Raw genomic sequence first — 19,231 nt, forward strand, 5'->3', positions numbered from 1 at the left:
CGGTAATGCGACAGAGAGCCGAGTGGTTATGACGCAATCGTTAGCCTATTTTTTACAAAAACTGTTTATACAAGGCCATAATGTAACATAGAAGGTAATGGAGCCCTTTATACATTGTGGTGTATCTTTAGAAATAAATAATGGACAAACAGAGTCTTTAAACGCCTCAGATGTAAAGTTATTCGCTGTCAAAGTGACGCCAAAATGAATGGGAGTCAATGGGAATGCTAACGCAAGTGAAGTTCTGCTACAAGATGGCAGCCCCCACCCGACTTCAACTTCCACTCGAGTTCCTTGCCCCTTGCTTAATTCAAGCCTTCAGTTTACCCGCGCTTATAACATAAGCACAGAATCAGTTCAGAATCAATCACCAAAAGAATCAGTTCGGTTCAGACGAGCTGTGAGTCAGTCTGCTTCACACTGAATCACACATGCGCAGTATCATCAGCTCCTCGGTTCTCGACGAATCAGACGCGTCTGACAGAAACGGTTCTCAATGAGCGCTTCATAACTCCTGACCTGATATTTATATATACAATTCTTCAATAAATATATTTGTTTGACAGGGAAGCTGTGTGCAAACAGGAATATATATTATTTAAAAAAAAAGAAAAAAAAAAACACCCCAGAAAAAAGGGCACTTTCTCTCCAGGAATAAAAAGGGCAGGTGCTCAAGCCCCCTTTGATGTCTATGTGTGCATGTGCCTGCGTTTCCCCAAAGCAGTCATCAATGATGACCCAATGCTCTTTCCCTCATCTCAGGGAACCAAGGTTATGCAAGTAACTGGAGCGTCTTCCCAGGAAGTCTCCCATCCAGGTACTGACCAGGCTCAATCCTGCCTAGCTATAGTGGGTAACCAGTCTTGGACTGCAGGGTGATATGGCTGTGGTATGCTGTGGCTGTGGAATGTTAAAAGTTCTTCATGGAACCATAGAATCCAATAAAGAACCTTTACATTTAACGGTGTGGTCCATGATTATTTGTGCACTAGTATAACAAAAAACAAGCAGGAAGTAGTATGAATGTGTGACTGGGCAACAATTTTTAGGCTCGATGTGTGTGCAGACACAGTGCAGTGGCCAAAGTGCCAAAAAACAATAATAATAATAATAAAAAATAAAAAAAGTACAGAATGCAATAGCACATCCGGTGATAACCCACTTAATATTGTAAAGCAGCTTTGCTGGTGCTCACCTCTCCATTACAGTAGCAGTAGATGATAGACACAAAGAAGCCCTAGAGAAGAAACAAAAATATTTGTTGGTGCGATCTCTCAACAGAATTAAAATGTCTCAAACTAATGACTCTGGTAATAATGACTTTTGATTTTCATTTGTAAGTTTAGTTGAGTCAGTGATTAAGAAAAAAATAAATCATTAATCTCTGGAAAATGTTTATAATATTTACATTACAGCACAGTTAATTATGCACTGGTCCAGTTTTCACTGATTTGGAATCATTATTTTTTTATATTAGGTATTTAATTAATTACAGCTGACAGTGACCATCTGTTTAGTTTATGTATTATATTTAAAAGCCATAAAACAAATTAAATGTTAATGTAATTAAATTATTTTATTGAATTTACCCAGTTCTGTGACTGTGTTTCTTAAGTTACTGCAATTGTAAAGGGAAGTGATGTATTCTTTTTGGGAAAGACAAGCACTGAATCGTGTCATCAAGCTCCAGATAAAAGACTCTTAACCTAACCAGCACCTGTCATTTAAGACAACCGAACATCTCAAATGGAAATCAATGGTGTGTCATGAGATGTCAAGCCTATCTGGAGTGCTGTGAACTGGATTGACCGGTCAGTATTTCTCTGTCTTATAAGCTACTTAAACATTTAATGTTTTAGCAGTTTGTGCAACAAGCATTTACATGCAAGCAACATTCTCATCAACACCTGTGGGTGGATGTTTCTTTTTAATTATATTTACTAGTTGTAAATTAGTACCATGCATATTCTGTACAACCAGTGCTAAATATCTGAGCGTTTCCCAAAGAAACCAATTTTTCCTCATTTCCTTTGCAACAAGGTTTGTAATAGAACATTAACATTAATTTATTTAGCAAAGTTACTTTTTTTTATTTATTTTTTTTCTTTTTCTGAGGTGATGAAATTATAAACATGTTTTTCCTAATTCTTCCTCTGTGGTAGCTAAGGATTTTCGTAGTAGAAGAAAAAGTTGTAAAAAATTATTAAATAAAAAAGTTGCAAGAACAGTTTTACAAATTTCATATCATCACTGACTTGCAAATAAAGAGTGTTTTTCCTTCTTTTTTTATAATGTTTAATCCAAATCAATAATAAATCATGCAAAATGCATGCACAACATTTATATAAATTATGCTAAAATACACATTAGAATTTATAATTTTTTGATTTTTGCATTTATCAAAAGAAAAACATTTGCATCTTGACTGGCAGAGATCACTGATTACATTAGCTATTCGTGCTTTAAAGGCATCGTTTCCAAGTACCTGGAAAGAATTGAAGAACAGCTCACAATACATCCGCACCTCCCAGCCAAGACCTTCGAATGTGTGCGGCATCCCAACAAACACAATGTAATGCACTCCAAACACAAGCACCAACACAAGCGTGGATTTGGCAAGCTTCCTGAACAGAGAGAAATGAAAATGTTCTATGAATTAAAAGGATAAAACAAAACATCAGTTATTTACTCACCCTCATACCATTCCAAACCTGTATGAATTTGCAGGTACATTTATACAGCAAATTTCAGAGAGCGAAATGCTCTCATGTCATATGGAATCAGCATGATTGGAAACTGCATGGGGACACTTACTGATTAAGTTCCCCATGCAGATTTCCCATCTGATTTAAAGGAACACTCCACTATTTTTGAAAATAGGCTCATTTTCTAAAAAATAACCAAAGAGTTTCAATATTTTTCCTATTTGACACTTGACTCTTCTGTAGTTACACTGTTTACTATGACCGACGGAAAATTACAAGTTGTGGTTCTCTAAGCCGATATGGCTAGGAAATATACTCTCATTTCGGCGTAATGATATTACGCAGCGCCTGAAAATAGACCCCAGCTAACTTTATTTGTAGGCACTGCATAATATCGTTGTGCATGCTGCACCCATTACCAATTGCTGTTAACCAAGCTGTTTGGTTCGGAAGTGACCTGCTTCACTATTGACAATAGACATGTTTTGCTACAAAGTTTCACTAATGTAATCACACCTTTAGGCAGAATCTTCAGGCTGGTATTTTCTATATTGTAAACAGGAATGGATGTTATAAGTATAAAAGCATCATTAAAGGGGTCATATGATGTTGCTAAAAAGAACATTATTTGGGGTATTTGGTGTAATGAAATGTGTTTTAAGGTTAAAATCTATAATGTACATTATAGTTTCTCCTTTATGCCTTTCTGAAATGCGTGGTTTTTACAAAGCTCATTGTTCTGAAAAGCGAGGTGTGCACTGATTGGCCAGCTATCCAGTGCAATTATGATTGGCCGAATGCCTCAAGCGTGTGATGGAAATATTACACCCAAACCATACTGTGATACCGTGTGTCCTGGCGTGACAAGACAACAACAATTAAACCCATTTTAAATTAGGCATTTGTTGCATCCAGTGGGGACATAATTACTGATTATATTTTCTTTTTATACAGAGACTCCACTACATGGCAAAAGTAACAGCAAGAATAAAAGTTACACATTTCGTTGTGAGAACATTTGGGCAGCAATATGCACATCTTCCCACATAGTGACAGACATGTAGGGGCTTGTTAGAATGAGACGTTTTAGGTAGACGTGGTTGACTCTTAACTTCTATAAAGAATATCTCTTTGTATTTGAGACTTCAGTCTTTGCAACTTTACAGATCTTCTTTGTGCAACCAAGAGCTTGTAACTCTCCAAAGAGAAAGGAAAGCTTGAAAAGGCATTTTATGACCATTTTAAAGAGGTCTGTACACCTTGTGTGCTATATGTCTAAGTCTTCACAAACTAAAAACATGTTTAGCTAAGAATCACATGGATTCAGTCGATTAGGAATATAGGGCATCACAAAAAGTGTAAACATTCTGCCTAACATCTTTTTAGTTCCAAAGAAGAAAGTCGTACAGATTTTGAATGACATGAAGGTGAGTAAATGATGACATTTGATGAATTTTTATTATCTGTCAGACTGTCGAAAAGAAAAATGAAATGTATTTATATCCCTATCAAGTGATATAAATGCACAATTTCACTCTGTTTATACTGCAAAGTGACCACCGTTGAAATATCCCCAGCTAAGCAACATGTAATACAATTTTGATCTCAGTGAGGTATTTATGTTGGCCGATAAGGCCAAGTACAGTGTGTGATGTAGTCTTTAATCTGTGTTTGATGAATGTGTGTGGCTTTAATCAGAATTAAGACAAGTGCAAGATCTTTTTTTTTAAATGCTACGCCTTGCCTGCCAGACAGGTTAAAATGTCTTGCAAATTGGTCATGAAAATTATCCTGAAAAATAATTGGCAAAAAAGCAATGCTGGAAGATCATGAGGTACAAATCCTCTTTTAATTGAATCCCCGCTAAGTTTGATCAACCAAAGTGTTCCAGTAAAAGGAGTGTTGCACCAAACGAGAGTCAAAATGATGTGACGTACCAGCATTCGAGGTCATTTGCATTACAGATTTATTTCTGTTAGATTTATGACAAAGTTCTCTTTGGCTGAGCAAAATGCACTATTCACTGTGTTTGCAAATATGACTGTTTGTCTTTATGTCTGTTCTACCAGCTGTGCAAACTGACACCTGTGACTCTTCATGCTGCTAATTGGCGGGGAGGCAGCAATGATCAAATTGATTACGGTTATTAGTCGCACAAAATGACATCTATTGGCATTGTGTTTGCTCCAAACTGGATTCTATTAGGGAGCATCCAGAATAACATTTGACATGCCAAACCCAAATGTGCATTTATAGGGTCTAAAAGCATTTTTTTTTTCAAAGCCAGACAAAAATAACGAAAAATTTCCTTTCAGCATGTAACAAGATCAAATCTGTAATATCCAGTGAAATGCTACACTGATTACAGCACATGATGGAATGATGGAAACCACAATCCGAATCAAACTGCAGAATGAGTAGGCGTAGGGGAAGCTTATTATCACATCTCTTAGCCACAGGCGATTCTGCCTGAAAAATTTTGCTTAAATTACATAAGGAAATAAATAGTTGCTGTAGCTTCCATTCTTTGCAGTCTAATAGCAGAGATGATGCTGCTGTAATGACACAGACAATTTGGGCTGGTATAACACTGAATTCACAATTTCAAGGCACTGGAATGGATAAAAAGAGGCTCAGTGGAAGTGGATGCACAAACCTGTACTGTTTCCGTGTGTCATATCTGCCTGCGTTGGTCTCGCGGATCTTGGTGGCGAGAACCCTCACAATATTCACAAACAGGAGGAAGTTCAGCTGAGAAAGAAAGAGCAAAGAGAAATAACTGTAAAAGGTGACACTTGCTGCCTGCCTAATTATTATTTGAGTAACTGAAAGACTGTAATGGGACTGAGGATTTTATCCATTATGCATATCTGGACAATAAAGCTTTTCACAGAAGGGTCACTGGCAGATGACCGGCTAAGTGATGTGTATGGCTGCTTTTTTCCCAAATGAGCAGGGATGTCATTTGAAATATGATAATTTCCATCTGCTTAATCATAATGAGTGGGGTGTCTGTGCATGAGATTTTAAGCTCAGTCTGGAATCAATAAGACCAAAAAAAAAAAAAAAAATGCATTCTGGGAGCAAAAAATATGGTTTAGAGTCATAAGGGTATTATTTAAGATATAGTGTTTGCAGTTCAGCATTTCAAATACAAAAAGACTCCGATATAGATGCATTATTTGGTGTCTATCTTTATTCTGAAATTATTTTATATTGCTTTCTATTATGTTTATGTACTAAAAAGTGTTTTTAGCACTATTTAGATTGCTTAGCTGCACATGAATAATTAATGAAGTAAAATACATAGCTCTCCTATAAACACTGGTGTTGTTGAGCAACATGAATTATGATACCAAGTAGTGCACAAATGATAAATGAACACCTCAAAAGACTAGTGTATGCAAAAATGTTTCAAAGCTATATTGAGATGCACTTCCTACAGTGTCCAAACATCCGTCCAGTAACCACAAAAGTCAGTCTTGCTAATGAATGTTTTGTTTAAAAAAATAACTGATGTTTGGTTCAGGGGTGGCAAAAGGCAAGACAAATAGATGGAGCTTTGAAAATGACCTATAGAAGTGAACATAAATAGTTTGACTGAACTGCAATGCATACATTTCTATTATTCAAAAAAAAAAAAACAAGAGGACATTCAAATTGCTGAAAAGAAAAACAATGACTGGTATTATCTCTAAACAAAACCCCGCCACATTTCATCCATTAAGAACCTGCGGTGCTCTTTGACATGCAACAGGAAAACTCAATCATTCTTCAATCATGGCAATCACGCATTTAAATGACCCCTTCTGAGAAAATGCCCCCATATCCACCATCTGTTCAGTGGGCGTATGGGAGCAAATGTAAATGGGCTTTTACAGTTTGCAACATATGAATCATCATTGGCCAGATTTTACTCTCATTATACATTTGACTCTCCAACTAATTGTAATCCATCCATCCACAACAGTCACAATGCCTTTGAATAACAGCATTAGTATCACAGTATAGTAATGTATTGTACAGTATTTTTAAACCGTACATCAGCAATGAGGAGAAAAAGCACAACTGTATTTTTTTTGTCTTATAATTATATAGTACTTGTGAGGCAGAAGGAAAGGTTGGACATAAATGAATTGCCTTATCAATCATATACAGTAGTTACAAAACAGGTTTTCAAATTATGTGAGATGTCTAAAAATAAGTCTCTTTAAAAAAATGATTAAATGCTTAATCTTTTCAGTGTAAATGTGTGAACCTAAATGACACAGCGTGAAATGGCATCATTTCAGTGTCTGAGCAGATCAGCCTGAAATGGAACTGAGGACCGTTCAGTGATTTTTAGTCTTTTTTTTTTTCTTCTCCTTCTTTTTCTGGGGCAAAAAAATTCATGCATTTTAAAGTTGGAATCATTTATTTATTTTTTTTACAACCACACACACCAACCACACAAACTTCAATCGCCTCGTGCAAGTAACTTGTAAGGAGAAGTCCAGCTGTGCTGCCTGGCACAAGTTAAACAAGGCTGTGGATAAAAGTAGTCGTGCTGAGGCAGCTTCATCATCCCCACAGAATACAACATTTGCTTGATGTGCACAAAAGATATTAGAACAGTTGGATGTACACAGTTTAATCCCTCACCAGTACGGCTAATTCTAAAACCTTCAACTAATGCAAGCGGGTCTATTTATGTATGCACACGAGATCCACACATAAACATGTCCCTCAAATGCTTGATATGATGCCATGCAAACAGCATGTATAATCCCTAAATAACAATTAATACAAAATATCTATTTAATGAGTGTACATTCCATTTACAAATAATGAAAATGTACAAATATTATAGCAAATGCAAAAAACCAAAACAATAGCAACAAAGCCAACCTGAGACCTACAACCTCTGGAAATTAATAAAAATATTAAATCAATATAAAAAATAAAAAAAATCCAGTTATTAGTGGGTCTTTAAATGGCTATTGTGATTCAGTTTCAAATAATTATTTGCCAAAAAAAACCCCATCTACTCAAACCTAGTTTTGTTACTGAAGATTCCATTTATTATATATAATGCATTGATGTCTGACTAATCTTTCAGCTGTACAGTTACCTGCCAGCTTCTGTATCCTTGAAGATACATAGATAGTATAAAATGACCTAAACACCTTAAAAAGATTCTTTTCAAATAATAATCCATTGATGAACAAAACATGTCAGTAATCTGTTAGATATCTATTCCTCCATCACAACTGCAATTTATGTAAATAGAATTATGCTATTTGTCACAGTCTATTCACAAATTATGCAATTTACATAAACAGTGATAGATATTGTTTGCTCAAAGTAAAAAATAGTAAATTCCATAGATGGTAGCACATCCTAGTGTTTTAATAACCACAAAGGAATAACTGGTCCTGGTCCACTCATGCCTGTCAAAAGTCCTGGCTCCACCTCTGCCAGCATGACTCAGCATGGTCTCAGTACAACCAAAGCCCTTCAAGAAAAAAGTCTGTTATCCCAAGAAAAAAAATAAGATAAAACTGGTCATGCAGAGGAGCATCTGCAGTCAGAGCAGTTTCTCTCTTGCTCACAGAGTGTCATGATGGCATCATCTAGGTGACTGGATGTGGCCAAAACATAATTGAAGACTGCAGGCACCTCATGCTGACTCAAGGAAAATGTTCAGTACTGTCCAGGTACACCTGGTGATATGAAGGCTTTAGTAAGAGCTGGACTTATTTGAAAATGTATTCCCTGATGTCGTTTCAAACCTCTTTGACAGACATTCTTCTGTGGAACACAAAAGAAGATATTTAATGGGTAACCAAATGGTTATTGTACGCAACCAACAACGCTGGTCTTTTCAACAAACTTAAAGCAATTTTTAGGTGCTTTGTTTTGTCATTTGTGGAGATTAATTAGGCCTATTATATATTCAATATCACTGCACAAAAGCTGAAACTTTTTTCTGTTTCACAAAAGAAAGAAAGTGATAGGTTTAGAATGGCATGAGGTTCATTATATGATGACAGAATGTACAGTAAATCTACAGAACAACGGACGTCTTGTTAAGCTGTTGACCTTCTATGGTATGCATTATGTTCTAGTCATTAATCATTTTTAGAAAAGATTTTGTTACATGAAATAGCTTCAATTATACAAATCTTACATTGCATTATGGCAACACTGAACCACATTGAAAAAAGGTCAAAAAAGTAGTTTGTCTAAAAATTATGATTTATTTTCTATTTAAATGCACATTTCCTAAATGTATACATTTATATACTCTGAACTACATGCAAACCAAAAATAAGTGGACCTCTATCCTTTAACCTTCACTGAAGGCTAATTCATTCTCACTATTGGCCTTCTTTAGCCTTTCTGTAAAATATTGCAGTATTCATTTTCTGAAAAGAAGAAAATATTTTGCTATGTATACATAAAAACAACTATACTCCAATAAATGCTTAAAATAAATAACTGCAATCATATTGATGCTACTATCTATTAAACATTTCAATACGGATATATATTACTGCAATTCCACTGTGGTGCAGCGTTGCCATATTATTTCATTAATATTTTCCTTATTAACAGTAAAACTACATTAGATAAAGTTAAATTGTGGATGAAAATATCTAATTTCCTTAAAGATGCTGCCAAAAAAAAAAAAAAAAAACCCTTGAGAACAGTTGAGGTTATGAGGAAATGGGGTTAAGAGAGCACTTTCTGGAGGAATTCAACAGGTGTCTTTCTTGTAAGGGTGACGGGGGAAAATTTCTGTGGACAGACATTCAAATGTCATGTGTCTTTAAAAAAAACAGCACATCATTGTCGACCTTAAGGCCTGCCCTTTTTATTGCAATATATTGTATTTTTCAGAATAACAAGCAAATGAGTAGAATTTAATTATTGCCATATGGCATTTCTGTACCTTAGTGGGAGAACCAGAGAGCACCATTACATTTAGTTAGACATTTTGACTTGCATCACTCTGTGGAAACGGCACAGTTCTTTCTCACGATTCTCTCGCCTGGCCAGCCAGTTCAGCTACTTTAGCATCTGTGAATCCATCACTCTCTGTTCACGACAGGGCACTCAGAAATACATCAGCTCTGACCCTCTCTGCCACCTGGATGGCAGTAGATTACCCAGAAAGCAGCTAGCAGCATGCAATCAACAACAGCTGTGAGGAAACGGATGTACAGAAGCGATGGTATCATGTGAGCAAGCATCAAACTGCTGGACCACGCAATACTGGTTATAGCCATGTTTTGCTGAGGAAAAACTGAATCTGGAGTGATAAAGGATGAGTACATTAAATTTCAGTGCTAGCTACAAGTGTAGCTTTTAGAATAAAAAAAGAGGCATTAAGTCAATTTCAAGGGCCTTGACTGAGAAGCAGCTGTCATTTTCAGAAGCAAAATAAATTATAGTTGACTGCATAATCAGCATAATATTGACTCACTGTATATATTGTGGGGTTCTGAAGCCAGGATTTTTTTTCTTTTTATCTTTCTTTCTTTCTTTAATCAAATGTAAATTCATATCCTAAGCACATATCGGTTAAACAGACATTACTTGCACTCTCAGAAAAAAAAAAAAAAAAAAACAATCAGATTTTTATATTTTTACATTAACAGTGTAATCCACATTCTATTTAATAAAGCCACAAATTGATCTAATCTAGTTAGTGCTTTTAAAATCATTTGCATTTATTCCCAAATAATAACTCAAGGCAGTAACAACTTAATACATTTTATTTGTGAACTTTTGTGCAGCTATTCTTTTTAACAGCTAACTTTTAACAATTTTTCTAATTTTCAGATCTTCATTCGGTAAATAGTGGTCATAGACCATTTCAAGTCTTATTTTGACATTAACGACTTATCACATGCACCAATCACAGCCGAAATATAAAAATATAACCAGTCATATTGCCTCCTCTCATGTGACTTTCCCCTATTCATTCTCAATTACCCCCCACCAAACTCACCACATGCTTTGCGGGTCTGTAAAAAATCAATGGGCTCAGGGGAAGCGAGAGAGGTGCTGTAATTTTACCTGCTGGTGTTGCTGTTGGATGCATACACTTCTTAATTATATATTTTATAATATTGCCATTGTTTTATTTATGTACAACAAATTTTATTCTCATCAAATATCTTAAGGAAGCACTGACTCCCTTGACCCTGTTATAGATATATGTAGATGTAAAAAAGCAGGTCATGCTCAAGAAGGCTGCATTTATTAGATCAAAAATACAGGAGAAAACAGTTACATGAATACATTTAGCAGACACTTTTATCCAAAGCAAACTTACAGTGCATTCAGGTTTTTTTTTTTACCAGTATGTGTGTTCCCTGAGAATTGAACCCACAACCTTTTGCACTGCTAATGGAATGCTCTACCACTAAGCCACAGGAACTCAGACAGGTATATTGCAAAATAATAAATCACTGTTTTTATGGCAAAGCTGAATTCTCAGTAACCATTACTCCAGTTTTCAATGTCACATGATCCTTTAGAAATCATTCTAATATTTATATTTGGTGCTAAGAGACTTTTCTTATTATTGTTAAAAACATTAACATTAACAGTATTAATATTTAGGAATCTTTAATGCTAATTGAAAAGAGCAACATTTATTAGATTTTTTTTGTAACAATAAAAAAAGTCAAAGCAAAAGTATAATTTCTCTAAAAAAAACTTTTAAACAGTATATTGTGTAATAAATGTATTGTTTAAATACTGATTGTCAAACTGTGTATAGTATGTTCACAGTTAATGTGAACTATATATGGTCACTATGAGTTAAATGGTGTGAACTTGAGGAGAACTAAAAACACATTTTCAGAGCAAAAACACCAAGATTTATTTCTGAGTCACCACTTGGTCTGATATATGTATATATATTTGGTGTCACTGTACTTACCTTACATGTATGCATGGCTAATGTTACCTTGGCAGTCGAGTATCTGAATAGTTAAAGCAGCAGCTGTAAATCATCACTTCAATTTAAAAAGTGCTAAATAAATTCCATTTTTAAAATTCATCATTTCTAAATGATCATAATGAACTAGAAAGACGAAATGAGGCACCCCCGCTGAGACACTTCGGACTCTCCTGACTGTGCCCATGTCTGAATCATGTTATTGTCTGTATCCGGTAATTGGCAGAACTGGCAGAAACACATACATGCACGTTGTAATTACGGTAATGATCTTGCCAGTTCTTCTGACATTTGCCTTCTTTGCCAAAGTGCTTTTCATCTTGCAGTAGTGAATAGCAGAAAAGAGTTAAGTTAAAGAGCAAAGTTAGACGATTTCTCCCTCCTCAGGGAAAATTGCCTCAGTCTTTGAACTGTTTCCCAGGCTGTCGCTTAGTTCTCATGCCGTGTTTATTAAGAGCCTGACAGTTTTTTACATCACTTTTACTCACCCCAATGGCTGTCAGAATGGGGACCTGGTAGATCCATTTGATGTTTCCTGCACTCAGCTCCCAGCATCTGCACAGATTAAAGACAGATCGAATGATAAATTAACCAGCACACATGGATTATGATTCGGGAGATATTTAAAAAGCACAGAGCGAGACAGTGGCTAAGAGGCAGATAAGTTTCCAGTCCCAGAGGCAGTGCTAACACATCTACTGTACTTCACTGTGCATTCTGTACAGATCAAAAGGACCTAGTTTAGTCTCTCTCTTTCCTTGAAGTCACTGACCCACTCCTTTCGTTATAAAATGGTGCTTTATAAAACTCATTTCCATTTGTTTACCACCAATTTGTTTCGCATTCATAATCCCATTACAAATGTTTACTATGATGTGCAGCTGAATGGATAATCTGTGGTGCAGAGGATATCCATAAATAGGATATACTGCAAGGGAAGCAGAATGCATGCAGTCTGGAGAAAAAAAAAACTAGAGTCATAATGAACATTCTTTATTAATTACTTCAGTAATTAATTATTTATTTTTATTTATCCTCTATTATTAAATAAGGGTACTGCAGGCAGTGTAGTAGTCCACATAGTCATGTCATAGTCCACAATACTTTCACATAAAGGAACAAATGAAAGAGTGCTGTTGTTTCTGTCACATGAAATCTGACAAGGATGCAATAAAATTATACTGCCTCACTGCTTTTTACATAACAATAGTAAATAAAACAAGCTTCACAGCATACAGACTTCAACAATATTTGTGTACAAGGCAACACTTAAACCAAAAATGATGTGAAAAAAACTAAATCTGAATATTCAGACCAGATGTTTATTAATCTGAAAAACAACAGCAACAACATATGAATATGCTGAAGCGATATGCCACAGAAGGCAGTATGTTACAGTGATTTACTGTGGATAATGTTTGTACTTTGAAAAAACATGTATCACAAATAAACAACATTTTTCTTTGTGGTCTCATTATATATTTTAGTTCATATAGCTCATAATCTGTCAATTGGTGTTTTTTTTTTTAAATGTGAGCCAAAATCATCACAATTAAAAGAACCAAAGACTTAAACTACTTTAGTCTGTGTGCACTGAATTTATTTAATACACAAGTTTCAAAATTTGAGTTGAATTACTGAAATAAATGAACTTTCCACGACATTCTAATTTATTGAGATGCACCTGTATATTGAAGATTTGCAATGAGTTTTATATTGTTTGTTGACTATACTGCAAAGTTAACAAATACTGTGAACACCTCAATGATTTACAGTAACACACTTTTAATTGAATATTAAGTGTCCCGAAGATTGCTTTAATAGACCTGCTTCACTTGCATCGTGATTTTTTTTTTTCTACAGTGTCTTTAGAGATGTTTTATTAAAAATAAATATATGTATAGGTAAAAAAATATGTATAGGTAATATTTCAGAATAAATGCTGTACACACATATTGAGATGAATGTTGAATATCAAACACCAAGACAACATTCATATTTACTCATTTGGCAGCCGGAGTGAGTTATAATGTATTCATAGGTTATATCAGCATGTGTATTTCCTGGGAATCAATCTCATGACCTCTGATCACGCTACCAGAATGCAAATCAGATCTGCTTGATGATACATGTAATCTTCTTCACATTTGCTTTTCAGAGTGTTATATCTCATGGTCTTGCAGAAAGCCATTAACCCACCATCACTCACAACTGACAAATGCCAGGAGACTGACAGCTCACTTTTCGCCTTCTCTAAATGAACGTTTCGTTTGCTTTTACTCAAGTGGAATAAGAGATCAACTAGATGTCAGAGTAAAGCTATTTTTATCTTTAATAACAAAGGATATTAATTCAAAAGAAATTAAACATTTCAACAGTCTAATTTATTTTCAAATGATTCAATTACTTAATTATTGTTCTTGTTTTGTGTTTTCTGACACAATCTTGATTTAATGTATTTTAGTTTAGATTAAATTGTTTATATAGCTGAAAAAAATACAGTATTTGTTTTCCAAAAAATACATATGATACTTAAATTGCATATGACAAAAAGAAACAGAATTCTAAGTATTTTCATAACTCAGAAAATTATTTTATTGGGTAGGGATAGGGTAGATGTATGGAGGGCTTTATTGTGCCAATAAGGTGGCATCCATTTAATAATTTGCATTTAAATTATAATTTACACTCAATATCTTATTATTGCGTACTGTTTTATAATGCACTATAATACTGAAATGCAGATGATTTGTAATATGTAGCAGAATGTTTTCTCTAACAGTGTAAACAGTATCTATAGCTATTGCAGCTTACTTTAAATGGCATATCGTTAAAAATACTGCATATATCGCTAAGAAAATATGTTATTTTCACTGTAAATAGCCACTGTAAATTTATTTTAAGTGGCCCAAGTCATCTCAACCAGTCGTCATTTTTTTACTTAACCTTTTTTTTCCCCTTTCCTTCTCAGCCTTAAAATTAGTTTTTCTCAATCGATTTGACACTTTTCTCCAATGCAATGTACTTACAATGCAATGTAATGCAATGTAAAACAATTAGCACAGCCATCCAAACACAAAATTATGCAACTGTATATACACGTGTGTGTGTGTTTGCTGTATACATGGACTATCCTGAATTACTGTATTGATCTTGACTTTCATGTGCATCTGAAAAAGAAATTAACTGCAGTTTATTTACACTAAATATTTGCTGCGTTTGCATCATAGGAGAAAAAATTTAAGTTAATTTGTTGTCCTCCTTTAGTGCTCCTGGATATTTTAAAGAATTGGTGAGTTGTGTTGTATTGTAACTATTGAGTTTTGTGCATATTGTTTTGAGAAAATGATTTGCATGATTTGTTATTTGTATGGAATGAATGTAAACATACAATCTGTCTAGGACAATTACAAAGTGTTCCGATCACTGTGTTCACTGTTTGGAGAATGGTGACCTGAGTTTGGAAAAATGTGTCAAATTGATTGAGGAAAAAGTGTAAATGAGGCTTTTTCTTGCTGCTGCTGTTATCTAAAAAAACATTTTGCTGCGCTTAATGTGTACTTTACTCATTTCTTATTTTCAGATGGGTCTTTTTAATAGGCTTATAAACAGCCTCTATTGTTGTCTTATTAATATATTCTCCTTGTGCTACTTGGGGTTAACAATATTAATTGTTTCCTTAATTTCTGAGAACATTTGTTCTGAAACGCATTAAAAAAATATAAACTAATTTGTGATGTTCCCTAATATTGCAAAAGCGTTGTCATGTGACACCTGTATGTGCCCCTTTTGAAATGTATTATGCAGTGAGACTTTTAGTTTTAGATACACTAAAGATCAAGATAAAGATACTATTTGTGTTCAGTTAAAGTAGGCCATCTTAACAACACTAGTAAAAAAAAGACTACAGCTATAACACAAAACCTTATGTTGATAAAGTACGCTCCCCTTGAGAAGCAGTAAATTGTAGCTTGAAGACATTTACTTTTATACCATAAGCTACAAGAATGCAAATTGTGCTCTCGAGGGGAGTAAGACAATGACATTCAGTAAGTGTTTGAAAAAAAAAAAAACAGGGGAAGATAACGCCTCAGGCATGGCCAACATCAATGTGAGTTGAAAACACCACTTCATTAAGACGATCTGGTGATAAACAGCTTGAACACTCCAGTGACGTTTTAACATAAGAACACAAACATTTACAGATCCAAGACAAACACTGACTCATCTAATGAATTTCTAACTAGCTCTAGCTCTGCGTTGCCACATCATCAATGATAATTCACATTTGAACTATACAAATTAAACAAAGTACTAAACAATACTCTGGCAATTTTAACACACTTATTATTTTCCTTGTTTAGTGTTAGCAGACTATCTATGTGCCCACTTTTTATTTACTTTTCTGTATAGTAAAAAAATAAAATGTACTTTGCAGTATTAAAATGTTTCATCTTCTTTGTAACCAGGGCTGTTTTTTTTTACACACATATATATTATATACACACACACACACACACACACATACATATAAGTATATAATATCAAATAGAATATTAGCAAGATATTTTATATATATATATATATATGTATATGTATGTGTGTATGTGGATATATATTGGGGGTGTAACGATACGCGATACACTCAGTATGCGCTGAGTGAGCGAGCAGTTCATGCACGGTACGATGTGGCCAATGCGTTTAACAGACCAGAAATAGAAGATCCTCCAATAACCAACAGGTCTGGTGTTTGAGTGCACTTAGGATTCCCTGTAAGCTATAATGGTGATGGCAAGAGAGTGGTGGATAAAAAAACAACGGTCGCATCTGCCAGCGGGAATAAAAAAAAAAGAAAGAAAAAGAAAAACCAGCGGGAATACTTGAAACATGTCAACTCATTTACACCGACATCACGTTAGTGTGTCAGTATCTGGGATAAAGACGAAAAAAAGGAGAAACATAGGCTACACGCAACAAACTATCCCAGCAGCATTTAGACAGACATTTACAACTGACTCAAACAGGGCAAAAGACATCATCGTATGAGACCTTACTATTTACCATTCATTCTATCATCACCATTATAGCTTACAGGGAATCCAAAGTGCACCCAAACACCAGACCTGTTGGTTATTGGAGGATCTTCTATTTCTGGTCTGTTAAATGCATTAGACATTGTGCAAAGAGCCTTCAGCACGTGCTGAGTGAGCGAGCGCCTTAGGGGCCGTTCACATATCGTGCCTAAAAACGCGTGGAAAACGCTAGGCGCGTCTTTCTCCTCCTTTCCAAAGCGCTCGGGCAGAAGCGCCCCTGAGGCGTCTGCCTTTGCTAAGCAACAATGAAGTGCTTTCTCCATGAAGACGCGGAAATTTCAGCCAAGGATAAATGGATTTGCAGCTCTAAAAATCGCTTGCAGTAGGCTAGCTCTGCTACTAAATTTATTTCAAAATTGCAATCCATATACAACTAAGATCAGCTGTTCCTTCATCTTGGCTAATCTTTCAACGTTGTTACGGGAAAGGATGAAGCTGATTGGTTAGTTATTGTCACATGACCCGCGGTGCGCTTGCGGCATTCTGAAAAGTTGAGATGTTTTTACATTTTGCTGTATCTAAAACGTACCGAACCGAACCGTGACATCAGTGTATCGTATCGAACCGAACCGTGGATTTTGTGAACCGTTACACCCCTAATATATATATATATATATATATATATATATATATATATATATATATATATATATATATGCACACACACACACACACACACACACACACACTCACCGGCCACTTTATTAGGTACACCTGTTCAATTGCTTGGTAACATAAATTGCTAATCAGCCAATCACATGGCAGCAACTCAATGCATTAAGACGACTTGCTGAAGTTCAATCCGAGCATCAGAATGGGGAAAAAAATGCGATTTAAGTGACTTTGAACGTGGAATGGTTGTTGGTGCCAGGTTGGTCTGAGTATTTCAAAAAACGCTGATTTACTGGAATTTTCAAACACAACCATCTCTACTGTTTACAGAGAATGGTCTGAAAAAGACAAAATGTCCAGTGAGCAACAGTTGTGTGGACGAAAATGCCCTGTTGATGTCAGAGGTCAGAGGAGAATGGGCAGATTGGTTAGAGATGATAGAAAGGCAACAGTAACTCAAATAACCACTTGTTACAACAAATTTAAGGTATCCAGAATAGCATATCTGAACGCACAACACATCAAACCCTGAAGCAGATGGACTACAACAGCAGAAGACCACACCGGGTCCCGCTCCTGTCAGCTAAGAACAGGAAATAGAGGTTACAATTCGAACAGGCTCACCAAAATTGGACAATAGAAGATATGAAAAACGTTGCCTGGTCTAATGAGTCTTGATTTCTGCTGTGACATTCAGATGGTAGGGGCAGAATTTGGCGTAAAGAACATGAGAGCATGGATCCATCATGCCTAAGAAATGTTTTCATCAACTTGTTGAATCTATGTCACAAAGAATTACTGCAGGTCTGTAGGCTAAAGGTGTCCAACCCGGTACTAGCAAGGTGTACCTAATAAAGTGGACAGTAAGTGTGTGTGTGTGTGCATATATAAATATGATAAAAATGCTAAAATAGACATAATTTATCTCAGCTTTATCACCAAGAAAACTCTGCTGACCCTGTTTTAGTTTGAAAACTCCAGGGTTGCGTTTCAGTGTTAATGGACAAAAACGGAGACGTGGCGATGACGATGGCATAGCTGCCCATGTGATCTCTGCATATCCTTGATGACTGTGTAACCTTATCATGTCTCTGTCGAGTATGTGGCTGTATTTGTTTTGGCATGACTCCCAATCGACATTTTCGGCCACCTTGTAATCATTAGTTACTTTGAGTAACAATTCCACCTCATCATCTGTCCACACAAAGACATCATTGCTTTTCCTCACCATCATGCTCGTTGTTGAACCTGCCAGTGACTAGCAACTAACTTCTTGTTTACACATTTACGCGCATGCCCAGTGTGCATGAATGGTCACGTGACATGTGTTTTCAGTTATGTAGTGTAGACGGAGTTGATTTCTGCAATCCAGCTGAAATTCCAGTGTAAAAGTGGATTGTTTTAATTCTAAAACTCTGTTTTAAAACGATAGTTTAAAACTAGTATAAATGTGGCCTAAACACATGAAATTACCTTGCATCTGCCAGCGTTGCCCTGACAACTGCCCAAGCTGCAACAAAAACAGCGGGAACACCTGAAATGAAACAAAGGTGAAAGGTATATTTCAATTAACTTTATTTCACTGAATTGTAAGTGAAAATTATGGTAAAGCTAGTGGTAATTTTATCAATCTAATATCAACACATTCAATATCAGATATACATCTAATGATACTAAACTGAATTTGTGAAGTAATTGGAGAACTGAAACTTCGCTGACATCACATCCACTGATATTATGTGGACTATCCAATGCTATTTTAGTTTAGTAATTTAGTGTGCATTCTGTAAAACACAATAAATGGCATCAATAAAAGCTAACATTAATAAATGGATGTTAAAATGTCTATTTAAGGAAGCATTGAAGCA

At 35.4% G+C, this 19,231-nt stretch overlaps 1 protein-coding gene across 1 annotated transcript in view; it reads right to left on the reverse strand.

Moving 5' to 3' along the window:
• The window catches only part of LOC113076077 (parathyroid hormone 2 receptor-like), a 63,213-nt gene that overhangs the window by 5,612 nt on the left and 38,370 nt on the right, over nucleotides 1–19,231 (reverse strand). The window contains exons 8-12 of the mRNA XM_026248746.1: nucleotides 18,837–18,897; nucleotides 12,147–12,213; nucleotides 5,362–5,456; nucleotides 2,486–2,624; nucleotides 1,196–1,237 (exon numbers count right to left, since the gene is read on the reverse strand). Coding sequence (XP_026104531.1) covers nucleotides 1,196–1,237; nucleotides 2,486–2,624; nucleotides 5,362–5,456; nucleotides 12,147–12,213; nucleotides 18,837–18,897 — 404 coding nt within the window. The remainder of the gene's footprint in view (nucleotides 1–1,195; nucleotides 1,238–2,485; nucleotides 2,625–5,361; nucleotides 5,457–12,146; nucleotides 12,214–18,836; nucleotides 18,898–19,231) is intronic.

Source organism: Carassius auratus, unplaced genomic scaffold, assembly GCF_003368295.1.
Source record: "Carassius auratus strain Wakin unplaced genomic scaffold, ASM336829v1 scaf_tig00018592, whole genome shotgun sequence".
NCBI classification, from domain to species: domain Eukaryota; kingdom Metazoa; phylum Chordata; class Actinopteri; order Cypriniformes; family Cyprinidae; genus Carassius; species Carassius auratus.